Source organism: Vitis vinifera, chromosome 16 (assembly GCF_030704535.1).
Source record: "Vitis vinifera cultivar Pinot Noir 40024 chromosome 16, ASM3070453v1".
NCBI lineage: Eukaryota > Viridiplantae > Streptophyta > Magnoliopsida > Vitales > Vitaceae > Vitis > Vitis vinifera.
The window spans coordinates 47,974-64,801 of NC_081820.1; the positions used below are offsets into that span (position 1 = coordinate 47,974).

Below are 16,828 nucleotides of genomic sequence, written 5' to 3' on the forward strand. Positions count from 1 at the left end.
ATGTGTGTAAGAGACATGTCATGGAAGACAGCTCTTTCTCTCTCTCTCTCTCTCTCTCTCTCTCTCTCTCTCACACACACACACACACACACACACTGTTGCATCATTAATAATTTCCTTACTGTGTCAAATTATCCTTTTTCAGTGTGTGGTGCCATTATGGGTTTCACAGAATAATGACATTGGACACTTATGTCTTTTGCCCTTATCCAAACTATTTGTACAGCTGTTTAAATAAAGACATGAATTCTTTTAGAGAAAATCGTGAAATCTCGGAGTCATTATTATTCATTTTCTGATGGTAACTACAGGGCAAAAAAATATCCCATTAAAGTGGAAAGCAAGACCTTGGAGATATACAATGGAAGTAAAACCTTTTATCTTTATCTTGAGACCTCTTGGGAGAAGGAATCATGGTGTAAGGCTCTCCGTCTTGCTTCCAGTAATGACAAGGACAGGCTTAGCTGGCATTTCAAGTTGAGTGAAGATTTCAGCGGTTATCTGACATCCTTAAATGGCGGATATGCTTCATTTATGAAAACCTCTATCGGATTTTGTGCTGAGCCAATAGATAGGGAGAGCAGGCAAGATGGTTCTTCATCAAAGGTTCGCCACTTTTTGAAAAAGCTTACAAAGAAGGCTTCTCGGATTAATGTAGAAAATAAGGCAAGTTGGGCTTCATTACCAGCCCGTGAAGATAGAAAGATTAGTGAGAGATCTCGCTCACTCCAACATTCAGTTTCAGCCTCTAGCTCTTCACAGGGAGCTATAACAGGGAAAACACTTAACAGTTCCTCAGAAGAAAATATGGTTCCACCATCATCATCAACTGTTACACACTCAGGAAGCCAAAATCATATGTCTATTAACTCTGACACAGATCCTGAAGACAAGTTTAGTGTTGATGAAGGAATGCTATGTTGGAACTTGTTGATTTCTCGGCTATTTTTTGATGCTAAAAGAAGTGAGGAGATAAAAAGTTTCTTGCAAGCTCGAATTCAGGTTTTAAATGTCATTTATTTTCATTATGATATTTGCTTTTAGTGCTTGTGGGCATTGGTGGTGGTGTGTGTCAACACAGGTTGGAGATGGTCCAATTCTACCATTCTTATTGCTGCTATTTGGTACTGTTGTTTATCAATATAGACCACTTAAATAGTTGCTTTTACTAATGAGATAAACTTATTCAGAAGTTCATCACTAGATATGGGTTCCAGGACTATATATACATATATTTGTTTCCTTTACTAGAAAAAGTACCTTTGGATATTCAGGTTGTTTTTAGTTAACCAGCCTTTCATCACGAATTCAACTGAACTTACCGGATTACATCACATCTGATGAATGGGAAGTAAAAACTCGTAGGGTTTCAAGAATTAGTGGGATGGTGAAATTATTTGCATATGAAGTATATTTTATGTTAATCTACTTATGTAGGTATGTTTTATGAGTATGCACATATAATTCTGATACTTCTATATTTGGTGTGGCAGAGTACGCTGTCAAATATGAGGACCCCCAGTTACATAGGTGAAATAACCTGTACTAACATAAGGCCTGGGAATCTCCCACCTTATATTCATGGTATAAGGGTTCTTCCCATGGACATGACTGAGGCATGGGCTTTTGAAATTGACATTGAGTACTCTGGTGGTCTGGTATTGGATATTGAAACGAGACTTGAAGTTCATGAACTAGATTTACAGAAAGGCCTAGTGGATTCAAATTTAGAATCAAGCTCTGTTGAGGAGGTTACATCAGATCTTCTTGAAGGTTTTGAGCACTATGGAAAGCAGTTAAACCTTTCTGAAGGAACAGTCAATGTGACAGAACATAAGGATGAAGGGGATCCTAAACTAGGTACGAATACCCTTTTGTCTGGATTTTTATTATTTTCTTTCTCATGTTATTCAACAGCCTTGAATGGAATGTGCAGAATGCAGCTTTAATACTTGGCATTTATTGACATTGTAGCTCTAGTTGATGAATTTATTTGTCCACTTTCTTCTTCATGCAAACATTCAAAGGATGAGAACATGATATATTTTGGCATAAAAATCAAACTAACCTATGAGTTTTGTGTCCCCTAGAGTGATCCAACAATGAACATTTAAGGAACTCCTTCCTCATTTGACGTCTTAAAGCATGAATCTATCTTGGCTCCAAACCCTCCCTTTTTTTTTTCTTTTTTTTTGTGGGTGATAAAAAATGAAAGATGTATTAATTATAGTTAAAAAAACATGAGAAGGATGAAGAGTTCTCCCCGCAATAAAAAAAAAAGATTGAACACCTCCACTATAAAAGGAGATCTATACCAAAAGGTTAAATCCATTTAAGAATATACATGGATGTCATTTCCTTAAACCTTGACTAAGCTCCCCTCAATGTTACCTTATACCTTTTTATCTACACGTCGGATGCCAATTAGGTTGGATTCAAAGTTTTTTCATAAGATGGCTAATATTAACAGAAGAAGAAACTTCCTAGCTAAAATTAAAGTAAATGGGGAGTGGCTTACAAGAGATAGGGAGCTGAGGGGATTGAGACAAGGGAACCTTATCTCCTCCTCCCCGTTTGTGATTGCTATGGAAGCCCTTAGTAGGTTGCTCTTGAAAGCTTAGGATAGTGGTTTTATTTCAAGGTTCAAGGTTGGGGGAAGAGCGTGTGGGGGTGAGGAGATCTCTCATCTCCTTTTTGCTGATGGCACCATTGTTTTTTGTGAGGCCTCTTAAGAGCAAGTCATTTTCTTGTGTTGGTTGGTCCTATGGTTCGAAACCATGTCAGGGTTGAAGATTAACTTAGAGAAAAGTGAGATGATTCCAATAGGGGAGGTGGATAATTTGGAAGATTTGGCTTGTGAAATTGGGTGCAAGGTGGGAAAGTTGCCTTCTTCTTACCTAGGGCTTCCCTTGGAGGCCTTATACAAGTCTATGGCGGTTTGGGATGGGATAGAAGAATGGTTTCATAAGAGGCTTTCATTATGGAAGACATAACGACTCTCAAAAGGGGGAAGACTCACTTTACTTTGCAATACCCTAGCTAGTTTACCGATTTATTTTATGTCTTTATTCACTATCCTAAGAATTGTAAGGTTGAGATTTGAGAAGATTCAAAGGGATTTTTTGTGGGGAGGAGGGGTCTTAAAGAACAAAATACACTTAGTCAAGCGGTTGTGGAAGAGATTTGTTGTGGAAGAAAATCATAAAGGGAAAGTTTGGGGAGGAAGAAGGGAGTTGGAGGTTAGGAGTGGTGAGAGATTCCTATAGGGTTGGGGTTTGGAAAGATATTGGGAAGGTATGGGATTATTTTAATATGAAGATTTCCTTTGCAGTGGGTAATAGGAGTAGGATGAAGTTTTGGAAAGATAGATGGTGCAGTGATGAGCCCCTTATGTGGGACTTTCTTGTCCTTGTTTGCCCTTTCTAATTTGAAAGAGGCATGGGTAGCTGATTTTTTGGAGCAACTTGGAGAAGGAGGTAATTGGAACTGTTATTTTGTTAGGAACCTGAATGATTGGGAGTTGGGTGTCATGGAGTAGTTCCTTTCTAAGATCCAAGGTCAAACAGTGAAGAAGGAGGAGGATAGAGTAGTGTGGAAGGAAGATAGCATAGGGGTCTTCTTTATAAGAGGGCTTTACTCTTTGTTGGAGACAAATTATACCAGCCCTTTCCCTTTAAAGATAATTTGGAACTCATGGATTCTTTCGAAGGTGGGTTTCTTTACTTAGGAGGCTTGTTGGGAAAAGGTACTAACTTCGGATCAACTTCAAATAAGAAGGTGGATGTTGACTAATAGGTGTGCATTGTGTAAAGAGGAGTTGAAATCCATTGATCATATTATCCTTCATTGTGACAAGACGAAAATTTTATGATAGTTGGTGTTCTCTATTTTTGGCATTCAGTGGGTTTTATCTTAGTCGATTAGGGAGACTCTCTTAGGGTGGCATGACTCTTGTGTAGATAGAAGATAGATTAAGGCTTGGAGAGCCACTCCTTGTATTTTCTAGATGATCTGGAAGGAAAGAAATATGAGATTTTTTTATTATGAGGAAGTGTCAGATCAAAGGGTAAAAAACATTTTCCTTAACAATCTTTCTATGTGGGTTATGGTGTATATAAGCAGTGGGTATACACATATGGTTAATTTCTTAGATTGATTCGGGCTTGGATGAGGGAGGGAGTATTTTTTTTGTGTTCCCTCTTTTCTGTTTTTTGTGTAGTGCTCTTTGTATACGTCCTATGTAATCTTGTGTGCTTTAAGCACCTTTGAATGCATTCTCTTATCAAAATACATTGAGAGGTATAAGAGGCTTAAAAAAAGGAATTAAAGTGACATATATCCCATGTCTCTAATGACCTTTACTTATCCTCAAAGATTCTAGCATTTCTCTCTCCACATAATTCAAAGCAAAGTTAGAAAAACAATTTGCCATAGGGTCTTGCCTTTAGTGGATCTTCCCAAACCCTTATATGAAGTAATCGTCATGTTGCATAGAGGGGGTGTAAATAAGGTCGGTTTGGTAGGTTTTTTGATAAAAAATGAAATGAATCAATAGAGTTGGTTTTATATGTGATAAAAACCGAATTGACCAGATTTGGAGTGAAAAAACTAAACCAAACCAAGCTTTTTGAGGTTGGTTTGGTTCAGTTCGGTTTCTGTGGATTGGTTTTGACTCAACTTAATCACCTTTCTTAGTCCTAAACCTAGTTGGGGATTTGTGTTTGTTTTGAGCCCAAATCCCATTAATTTGAATTTATTATATGCCTCAAGTCTAATTTGTTTTTAAAATTAATTGAAACCAACTTGGATTTGATGTTAAAAATATATTAAATGCATTTAGAATTATTTTGACCATAATATAAAAACAAGGAATTACTTTAAATAGAATCTAATATAAATTTTTTTATCAAATATCAAACAATTATATATATGTATTAGAATATCAGTTTGGTTCGGTTTTTATTGGTTAAGAGACAAGAAAATCGAAAATTGAAAGCTGAATTGACTAGATCGGTTTTCAAAATTCTCAAGCTGAATTGACCTTTTTTAGTTTGGAAAACCGAACCAATATGATTGGTTTTGGTTAGTTTATCAGTTTTTTCGGTTTTGCTTACACCCCTGGTTGCATATACTCCTTGGTGGAACCCAATCCAACCCAATTTGTCTAAATAGCCTTTGCTAAAGCTCCAAAGTAAGTAGACAATGTTGAGAGATCGTAAATTGTTTCTCCACTCATGCATAAAACACATTAATAAGGATTAAGGGATTTCTAAGGTCATCTTAACTGTAGCATATTGTTAGTATTTACCTTCTTATGTGCCACTAGCCAAATAAAGGCCTTGACCTTAGGTGGAGTTTTAAATTTCCAAATGAAATTATCTAGAGAGAAAAGGATTGGATGTACTGGACTAAGCCATGAAGCATGATTTGATTGTGAATGAACTTGAATAGGTCAATGACCAAGCTCTAGTACCTAGATGGATGATGACAAGTTAACACTATTAAGAGATGGTATGAGTCTTTTTAGGTCCCTCGTCTCCATGTCAATAGTGTTGCGATTTTTCAATCTTTGACGCTATTGATGTTGGGATCTTGAAAAGAGACAAGACATGGCTAGGGATGTGGGACAAGCATGACTGAATAAGAGTTGTTCTCCCCTTGGTGACAAAATTTTTTGTTCCATCCATCAAATCTCCTTGAAATTCTTTCAATCATTGGGTCCCAAAATGTGCTTGCCTTCAAGTTAACCCCTAAAGGAAGACCTAGGAAAGTTAAAGACTGATTTGACACTTTACATCCAAGCAATGAAGACAACTTGGTGATCAAATCCTGAATTGTGCTGATACCAACAATAGTACTTTTGTTTATATTGATCTTAAGCTCTAATATGCACTTGAACACTAAAAGGATGAGTTTGAGGTGTAAATCATCCATAGAAGCTCTAGAGAAAAAGATAGTACCATTTTCAAATTGTAAACGATACTCTAGTTCTATGCTTGTCCACTAAGAAACTCTCTAATAATTTGCTCTATTCCTCTCTCCACATCAGCCTACTTAAAATATCAATTGTAATGGTGGAAAAGGATTGGGAAAGAGGATATTCTTGCCTTAAATCTCTAGTTGCCTTAACCCATCTGAAGAATTTCTGAATTCCTTTTTTTTGATTTTTTAGGTACACACCATACACATATATATACACAAATGACTGAATAAGAAAATATCAATCTAGCTTGATTCTCTCCTAAAATTAGGAAACTGAATCATCCTAAATGATCTCTCCTTTTTTATTCCTAAAATACTTTCTTAAATTAAAACCCTAACTTTGAATGCCAAATTTCAACACACCCCCTCAAGCTGGAGAATATATATCATATAATCCCAGCTTGCAAGTTAAGTCTTTGAAGTTAGGCCTAGGTAAAGCTTTGGTGAGGATGTCTGCGGTTTGGTGCTTGGTAGGAACATAGTTCAATTTAACCGTCTCACTAGTCACCTTCTCTGTGATGAAGTGTCTGTCAATCTCAACATGCTTGGTCCTGTCATGATGCACGGGGTTCTTTGCTATGCTTATAGCTGCCTGATTATCACACATCATCAGAATTGGAGATGAACTCGTTTGTCCCAGTTCACTAAGAACCCTTTTTATCCAAATCCCTTCACAGATTCCCTGTGCAAGAGCTCTGTACTCAGCTTCTGCACTACTTCTGGCTACAATTGATTGCTTCTTACTCCTCCAGGTAACAAGATTTCCCCAGACAAAAGAACAATATCCAAAAGTGGACCGCCTGTCAATGATGTTTCCTGCCCAATCCGCATCTGAGTATACTTCAGTGTTACGGTTCTCTGTCTTTCTGAAGAATAGACCTTTCCCTGGTGTCATTTTTAAATATCTAAGAATCCTGTAGACTGCTTCCATGTGTTCCTCAGTGGGGCTGTGCATGAATTGACTTACAGCACTCACTGCAAAGCCAATATCTGGCCGAGCGTGTGAGAGATAAATCAAGCGCCCGACAAGCCGCTGATATCTCCCCCTGTCTACCGGTGTACTTTCTTTCTCGATACCAAGTTTCTTCTGACTATCCATAGGAGTATCAATTGGTTTGCATCCAAGCATACCGGTCTCCTTAAGAAGATCGAGTATGTATTTTCTTTGAGAGACTACAATTCCCTTCCTTGATCTAGCCACTTCCATACCAAGGAAATATTTCAAATTTCCAAGGTCTTTAACTTCAAACTCTTCTGACAAATACTTCTTCAAATTCTGTAATTCCTCCATATCATTCCCAGATAGAATAATATTATCGACATAGACTATCAATATGGTCATTTTCCCGGCATGAGACTTCTTGACAATAGAGTATGATCAGCCTGACCTTGTTTGTAGCCCAGTTTCAGGACTGCTTTTGTGAATCTATCAAACCAGGCTCGGGGAGATTGTTTAAGGCCGTACAAGGATTTTTGGAGTTTGCAAACCTGATTCTTTGCCATACTTTCTTCGAAACCAGGTGGTATTTCCATGTAGACTTCCTCTTCTAGGTCACCATTCAGAAACGCATTTTTTATGTCCAGTTGTTGCAAGCACCAATCTTGATTGACAGCCAATGAGAGAAGAATCCTGATAGTGTTCAGTTTTGCAACAGGAGCAAAAGTCTCCTGATAGTCTATCCCATAGGATTGTGTAAACCCTCTAGCTACCAAACGAGCCTTGAATCTCTCGACTGATCCATCTGCTTTGTATTTTATGGTGAAAATCCACTTGCACCCCACGGGCCTCTTCCCAACCGGCAAATCTGTGATAGTCCACGTCCCATTCTTCTCAAGTGCATCAATCTCATCTTGTACTGCCTTCTTCCATTCTGAAATTTTTAATGCCTCTTGTATTGTGTTGGGAACCTGAGTATCATCAAGAGAAGTAGCAAATGCTCTGTAAGATGGTGATAGCCCTTCATACGTAACATAATTCCCAATTGGATGATCTGTACATCTCCTAACACCCTTCCTCAATGCAATCGGCAGAGTAGAATCATCAATGTTGGGAATTAACACCTCTCTAGCCCTATCCTCACCTATGTTCTCTTCAGGAAGACTTGAATTGGAGTCAATATATTGGCCACATGTTGACTGTGATCCGTGCTCTAATTCCTGTCTTTTCCTCCTCCTGATGTAAACTTGTAAGTTCTCATTAGCAAGTTGTGGGGCTATAGGTTGAATAGGCATGGGAGACTGGATGGTCACGGGAGAAGGAACATTTGTGTGCTGGGCTGGCTGGACTGATGACGGCATGGGTGTGGACAACTCAGTGGGCGCGAATTGGGAAGGATTTGGTGACTCTGAGTGAAAAGAAGGTACACCTTCAAGAAGAGACTCCCAAACTTGATGTTCATTCATGCTCTCCCCCTGAACATGAGATTTGGGATAGAAGAAGACATGTTCAAAGAAAGAGACGTCCATGGTGGTGTAAAATCTTTTGTTGGTTGGAGAATAGCATTTGTACCCTTTTTGGGTTGGAGAATACCCTAGGAAAATGCACTTATTTGCTCAAGGAGCAAATTTGCTACGATTTTGAGGATACATATGAACGAATGTCGTGCAACCAAATACTTTGAGTGGTAAATCAGAAGAGGTTGCACGGGTGTGAGGAAATTGTTTTAAGAAAAGTTGATGTGGGGATTGAAAGGTAAGCACTCTGGATGGCATACGGTTAATCAAATAGGTAGCTATGAGAATAGCTTCCCCCCAGAAATAGTTTGGAACATTAGAGGAAAACATAAGGCACCGGGCAACCTCCAAGAGATGTCTATTCTTGCGTTCAGCCACCCCATTTTGTTGTGGGGTGTCAACGCAAGAACTTATGTGGATAATGCCGTGATTTTGAAGATAAGTACTGAGACTACTAGTAAAGTATTCCTTTGCATTATCTGACTTGAGGACTTGAATTTTGGAATTGAATTGATTTTGAACCATAAGATTGAAGGTTTGAAAAATGTGCTCGACCTCTGACTTTTCTTTCATAAGGAAAACCCATGTTACCCGTGTATGATCATCAACGAATGTCACAAACCATCGAGTGCTAGAAATATTTTTTATCCGGGAGGGACCCCACACATCACTATGTACTAGAGAGAAAACAGTCGAAGGTTTGTATGGGATTTGAGGATATACTGTTCGAGTATGCTTTGCAAACTGACAAATTTCACAATGATAAGATGCTGGATTTTATTGATAAATAATTTGAGAAACAATTTTGCAAGGTAAACAAAGCTAGGATGACCAAGGCGATAGTGTAACATTATAATCTCACTATCTTTATTGACCTTAGAATTTGACACAGAATTGAAGGACTCTAACATACTCTAAGACTGTACGCAACTTGCTTGAGAGACTTGGTTTGAGAATTGGCCACATGAGAGGAGGTAGAGCCCAGAACACAGTTCAGCACTGCCAATCATCTTCCCCGATTTCAAGTCCTGAAAAACACACGAGTTTGGATAGAATTTAGTAACACATTGGAGATCACAGGCCAATTTGCTAATGGACAAAAGATTACAATCCAAGTTTGGAACATGGAGGACAGAGTCAAGATATAAGTCTTTAGTAAGTTTTATAGAACCTGTCCCGACAATTTTTGACTTTGAACCATCAGCAATATGGACGGATGAATGACCATTACTTGGCTTGTAATTTTGAAGAATGGCAGCATCTCCTGTCATGTGATCAGAAGCACCTGTGTCCACTATCCTCGATTAGCAGTGAAGGCTACACCGGTAGTACTACCACTGCCAACTTGGCTTAATAGTTTCTGTAGCATCTCCATCTGCTCTTTGTTGAATGGACTCGGCTCGGGAACAGATGTGCTCTCAGAGTTGGTAGCCACGTGTGCTCTGCCATCTCTGTCAACCCGTGGCTTTGGTTTCCAATAAGCCGGTTTGCCATGAAGCTTCCAGCAAGTCTCCTTATAAGGGTCTGGTTTCTTACAATAATCACACCAAGGCCTATCCCGTTTCTGACGATTTCCACCACTACTATTAAATGACCGAGCAGCAAGGGCAGAGACATCCAATGTTGGGGCAAGTTGCTCTTTGGATCCTATCATCACTTTCTTTCTACTTTCTTCACGCCTAACCTCTGAAAAAGCCTCCCTGAGACTTGGAAGGGGTTTAATGCCCATGATTCGGCCTCTAACATCATCCAATTCCCTGTTTAGTCCTAGGAAAAACTTGAACAGTCTCTTTTGTTCCACAATTTTCCTGTATGTTGCTGCATCATCAGAACATTTCCATGAGTGAGTCTCAAATAAGTCAAGGTGCTGCCAATACCTTGTGAGTGTGTTATAATACTGAGTAACTTTCTGCTCTCCTTGGCGGAAGTCATGTAGGGCTGATTCAACCTGAAAAAGTTCTGAAATATTTTCAGAACTTGAGTAAGTTTCTTTGGCTGCATCCCATATGTCCTTTGCAGTCCCAAACAGCAAGAAATTTTCACCTATGTCATTGTTCATGGAATTGATAAGCCATGACATGATCATGCTGTTTTCAATCTTCCACTTCCTGAAACCCGGTTCTGTAGTTTCTAGCATGGCTGCTTCTCCAGTGAGGTACTCATCCTTTCCTTTCCCGCAAATGAACAACAACACAGATTGTGACCACTGTAAATAGTTATGGCCATTTAATTTGTGTCCTGTGATGAGAATAGGAGAGGAATCACTACCACCAAGGTTTGGAATTTCAGATCTGCCCCCTGATTCTGGTGACGTGACGCTGGATACTTGTGATGATGCCATTCCGTATTTTGTCATGGACTGGAAAGGTAGAAGAACACTTCCCAAGGCACGTGTAGGGATTGGAGTTGAGAAAAAATAGCCAGAAGACGCCGGAAAAACTGATCGGAGGGCCCACGGAGGCAAAAGAACCCCAAAAGAGGCACGTGCAGGGCTCGGATGGCAAAAACAGGTAAGAAGGGTGGCTGGTCGGCGTCAGGCGAGCCTGGAGGAGGAAGCGCGTCGCCGGAAAGTGGCTCACGCGCCCTCACGCGCCGGCGTGTGAGATGCAGTCGTCAGCCGAAAAAACGCGCGTGGACGGCGCGTGTATGGTTTTCTGGCTCCGGTGGTTTGGGAAAAATTGGAGATCTCCTCCAGGCGCTCCTTGCGGTGTAGAAAAAACCGTCGCCGGGAAAGTTCGTCGGAAAAGTTGCTGGCGGTGAATGTTTTCTGACGACGATTCGACCGTCCGGAAAACGTTTTCTCCCTTGGCTCTGAGAACAGGGACTGATGACCGGAATGAGAGATGGCCAGAGAGAGAGATGGTCGGATTGAGAGATGGCCAGAGAGATTTGGCCGGAATGAATGATGGCCTGAATAAGAGGTGGCCAGAAGGGATTAGGGTTTCAGAAACCTGGCTCTGATACCATGAAGAATTTCTGAATTCCTTTTTTTTTATTTTTTAGGTACACACCATACACATATATATACACAAATGACTGAATAAGAAAATATCAATCTAGCTTGATTCTCTCCTAAAATTAGGAAACTGAATCATCCTAAATGATCTCTCCTTTTTTATTCCTAAAATACTTTCTTAAATTAAAACCCTAACTTTGAATGCCAAATTTCAACACCATCCTATGACTTTTCCATTTACCAAGATCGCAAAACTTACCTAAGACAACAATCCCTTATCTAAGATCTCTATTTTGTGCTAAACCCCTTTCTCTCTAGTGCATGGTTCAGAAAACCCTAATTCACATAGTCGTAGGCCTTTTCAAAAAATCAATTTTGAATACTACCCCTTTCTTGTCTTTTCTTGGTTGTGGTCATCCTTGCCTTAACCAAATGGAATTGTACCATGATCTATTAAATGTCTTGTAGCTCCTGAAGGAGCACTACACTCTCTCTCCTCCCCACTAGACCTCTCAATCTCCATTGCTTGATTGATCTTGTGAATTGGGCCAGCTCTTAACTCCTTGTCACTGCAAATCGCGGTGGACCCATCTTCTCTTATATCCCTTTCAGACATAGGAAAGCACTTTTTGACCAAAATTGAAGCTTTGGATTTTTTACATTATTTTAAGAGGTATTAACAAAATTCCTTAAGCAAGGAGCATTAATAGTACCTCATACCCTTGACTTAGGAAAGTCTTAGAACATTAAACCTGTAAGTGACAAAAATTCACTGTCATTGATATCAATGTGTTAACAACCCTTTGTGTCATCTGACAAAGTCATAGCACACCATTGAGCCCATGTTTTGAGTGGCACTTTTTAATGAACTATGGTTTTCCTATCTTAAAAGGAAAAATTATTTATGGGATTAACATCCTGATAGGTATCTAATGAAGAAAAAATTATTATTGATATTATCGAATTTCAAGAAAAGGGCCAAACTGATACAAAGATATCTATTTGAGAGGCTAGCACTCTCACACCGGCCTCACAAAACAACCAGCTACCCAACTAATTCCATCTTTTTCCTATTTAAGCTATTCCAGCCTGTACCAAGACTGTTACACAGTCTGTACTATGACTGTTACAACTAACTGCCAGGTGGCATTACACTCTTCTTCCCTTTTCTAGAATACACATAATGTATAGGAGGCCTATCACATCCTAGACTAAATCATCTAACACAAATAATACTTATTTGATCTGGTAACTATATAAACTGAATATGGTGACTTACCTTTTGATAAAGAGCAACTCAATTCAATGAAACCTTATTCTTCCTTTTTGTTATTCTAGTAAAATGTTTGTTTCCCATTTTCTTCTTTTTTTCTCTTTAATGTAAAAGTGGATTGCTATTTGTTATGGTTTTTATCCTCCAAATGCAATTTATTGTATTACAAGGGATATATTAATTAACCATAATTTAATTTTAATTGTTTTCTTGAATATATGTATGTTTCTGCTAGTTAAGCTATAATGGTTATGTATATAGTTGAGTTTTTTTTTTTCCTGCTTATACATGAGAATATTCTAGTTTATTTTTTAATTTAAAAAATTCTATAGGACTTTTTATGTAGATTTTGGCTAAGAACTCTTTCAGGGAACTTTTAAGTTAATTTTCACTTTTCATTGTAAACTAAATGTTTACACCCTGTGAAACACATCGCCTGATTACTATATGTTCCACATATCTTATACTATGCTTTGATGCCTTTACTCCATTCCTTGATCACTGTATATATTCTATGAGAAGAGTTTTACCATTTCCATTTCCTTTTTAGTCCAAGCATCTTTCTGAAAAACTAATTAACTTGTGCAAAACTATTTTTGCATATTTTGAAGATATTTCTCTTATCTAGATTTACTTCTTGCTTCCACTTCCTCTCACAAAGAGAATAATTATGCAGTTTTTCAAACCATTGATTTAGGTCAAAGAAGAAAAACAGTCTTACACTATTTGGTAAACATTCCATGAATATTGATGGCAAAATTTCAACTTGTCTTGTTTAGTTGTAGAGGGTATAAAAAGTTCTCGGAGCACTACAAGGACATCGATTCCCGTATCCAGGTGGAAGTCTATAGTAAATGCTGTTGCTAGACATGTTCCGCAGGTTTGTAAACAATTTCTCTTTATATGTAGGTTTTTTCCCTGGCATATATATCTATTGAAATTCCTCTTACTCCATTGGAGATGACCTTCCACCTAAGCTTCTAAAATATTTGTAAATACTATACCAAAGTTGAAAAAGGTGTACCAAAGTTCACACAGAGTATGCACATAGTGTCAAGAGGCAAGCAAAAGGAAAAAAGCAACAACAAACCACCATCCAATACAAAACTGCAAACAGAATAGGAAATGAATATATTTTTCTTATTCTATTCTATATTTAAAACTATATACACGACATCCTCTTTATAGAGGATTTTTCTCAACACAAAAATAGGAAACAACTTAACAACCTAGCAATATACAATTGTCTAATAGATTACAAAAAAATAAATCTCCTAATATCTTGCTAATTATCTCAGCCGATTCTATCTTTTTCAACACTCCCCCTCAAGCTAGCTTAAATATATCTTCCATAGCCAACTTGCTAATTAGTCTGTCAAACTGCTTTATAGGAATTCCTTTTGTAAGCACATCAGCCACTTGCTTAGTAGTAGGAATATACGGCATACATATCAGTCCATTCTCAAGTTTTTCCTTAATAAAGTGCTAGTCTACCTCCACATGCTTTGTTTGGTCGTGAAGTACTGGATTATGAGCTATTAAAATAGTTGCTTTGTTGTCCCAATACAATTTCGGTACTTGAGATCTTCAATTCTTCCAATAGTCGTCTAATCCACAACACCTCATAGATTCCAAGAGCAACTGATTTGAACTCAACCTCTGCACTACTCCTAGCCGCCACATTCTGTTTTTGCTTCGCCAAGTGACAAGGTTACCTCCAACAAAGGTGCAGTAACCAGAGGTTGAACGCCTATCTACTACACTCCCAGCCCAATCTGCATCTGTAAATGCTTCAACCTGTAGGTGCCCACAACCTTTAAACAATAAACCCCTTCCTGGTGACCCTTTTAGATATCTAAGGATTCTATAAACAATATCAAAGTGTTGTTGTCCACATGCATGCATGAACTGGCTCACCATGCTTATTGCAAAAGCAATATCCGGATGCGTATGTGACATGTAAACCAGCCTCCCAACTAGCCTTTGATACCGTTCTTTATCCTTCACTTCATTATCTTTAGAGGGCAACAATTTTATGTTGGGTACAATAGGTGTCTCGACTGGTTTACAACCTAGTTGTCTTGTTTCACCAAGTAAATCAAGGACATATTTACGTTGGTTTACAAATATACCTTCTTTCGATCTAGCAAACTCCATTCCAAGGAAGTACTTTAAGGTTCCCAAATCCTTGATTTCAAATTCTGCTCCAGGTCTTCTTTTCAATCTCTCCAACTCTTCTTTGTCACTACCAGTCAAAACTATATCATCCACATAAACAATCAGAATAGCAATCTTACCATCTTTACTGTGTTTGTAGAACATAGTATGGTTAGCTTGGCTATGACAGTAGCCACAATTCTTTACAGCTTTTCCAAATCTCTCAAACCAAGCTCTAGGAGATTGTTTGAGACCATACAGGGATTTTTTTAATTTGCAAACTTTGTTTGATCCAAGCTTCTCCTCGAATCCAGGTGGTAGGTTCATAAATACTTCCTCCTCCAGATCTCCATTTAGGAAGACAATTTTTATGTCTAACTGGTGTAAAGGCTAGTTGAAATTTACAGCCAAAGATAACAAAATTCTGATTGAGTTTATATTGGCTACATGAGCAAAAGTTTCCTGGTAATCAGTACCATAGGTTTGAGTAAATCCTTTTGCTACTAGTCTCGCCTTGTATCATTCTATGCTCCCATCAGCTTTACATTTCACAGTAAAGACCCACTTACAACCTACAGTTCTTTTCTTCTTAGGTAAATCACAGTAAATCCACAATAATCACCTTGGATCAAGGGTTACAATGGTGACAAGGGCTGCCGGAAAATGAGAGGAAAGAGCTGCTGCCGACAAAAAACCTGAGAACAAGTTATTCTGCTTTGATCTGAGGCATGATGAAGTGCAAAGTTGAAAAGTTTGAAGTGGAAAAAAAGTCTTTTCAGGTGAAGTTTGAAGGATCGAATGGTGGAACTTGGGTATCAGTAACAGAAAGGAGCCGTGGTTTTGTTGTATCAATAGGATTTGGAAGGGAGGAGGTGGATTGGTTAACGGAGCACTTGAAGAAAGCTGTGGAGTTGGAGAATACCAGGGGATTTACACGAAAGTTCAGGGGCGAGAATAAGATTCATTTGATGGAGATTTGCTTCAACAATAAAGGGTGATTCATGAAAATCACTGAGATTGCTATAAGAAGGAAACCTCTACTTCTTGTCATCCCCGAGGGTGTTAAAGGTAGTGGATGGGAAGTCCTTAGGAGGGCGATTCTTTCAGTGCAAGTTTATTCTGATCAAGTCGGAGAAGAGCTGAAGAAGATGTTTGGCAATAATCAGATGAGTAATAGCATATATAGAGGTGGTCGGTTATACGCAGAGGTGGTTGCAGAGGATGGAATTAGGAGTGGAGTTCCATTATCAACTGGAAAATGGGCCAGAGCCGTAATATGTGAATGCAAAGAAAAAGTTCAAGACTGGACTCATGAAGGCAAGGCCATTGCGCGGATGTTGGGTGTGAAAGGTATGGTGTCTATAAACCCCATTTCCGCCTTTAAGGGGTGTTTCTTTGTGAGTACAGCAGGAAGAGCAAAATGGTTACAAGAGCAGGAGAGTCTTTTAGTGAAAGGAAGACTTGTTCTCCTAAGAAGATGGTCGCCAAGAGAAAATATGATTATTCCTGGAAAATTCAGAAGGGGTTGGTTAGTGTTGAAAGGCCTTCCTTTTCACTTGTGGGAGGAAGACCAGCTGAGATTCATCTTGAAGAAGTGGGGGAGGGTGACGGAGGTAGCAAGGGAAGCCGTGAAGCTGTTGGACTTGACGAAGGTGAAGCTGTGGGTGGAGATGCATCCTAATGTCGTGCTTCCAGCGTTGCTTGAGGTGGAAGACGGGGCCTGGAAACATACAGTAGCAGTTTCAGTCATCGGAGAAGAGGGCGAAGACGGCAATGTCACGTCCGAGACATCCCACTGTAGGTACGAGTGGTTGAAAGAAGGGGGTTGCGTCTCTCAGACGCCAAAATTTGCAGAGGGGCTACGAGGTAGTATCAGGGGTAATGAGTGCTACAGTAGGGAGCTTCTTCCCCGGGCACGTTATCGGTGTTCGAGTACAAGCATGGCGGCCAAAAGGGAGAAAGGATGGGAAGGGCGCAGTTTGGGCTTAGTAGAAGAAGGCATTCTT

The 16,828-nt window shown here is 39.1% G+C and overlaps 1 protein-coding gene across 1 annotated transcript in view; it reads left to right on the forward strand.

Annotated features, from left to right (window-relative positions):
• LOC100244234 (uncharacterized) overlaps positions 1-16,828 on the forward strand; it is a 64,256-nt gene that overhangs the window by 21,670 nt on the left and 25,758 nt on the right. The window contains exons 3-5 of the mRNA XM_010663718.3: positions 312-1,002; positions 1,494-1,860; positions 13,445-13,545. Coding sequence (XP_010662020.1) covers positions 312-1,002; positions 1,494-1,860; positions 13,445-13,545 — 1,159 coding nt within the window. The remainder of the gene's footprint in view (positions 1-311; positions 1,003-1,493; positions 1,861-13,444; positions 13,546-16,828) is intronic.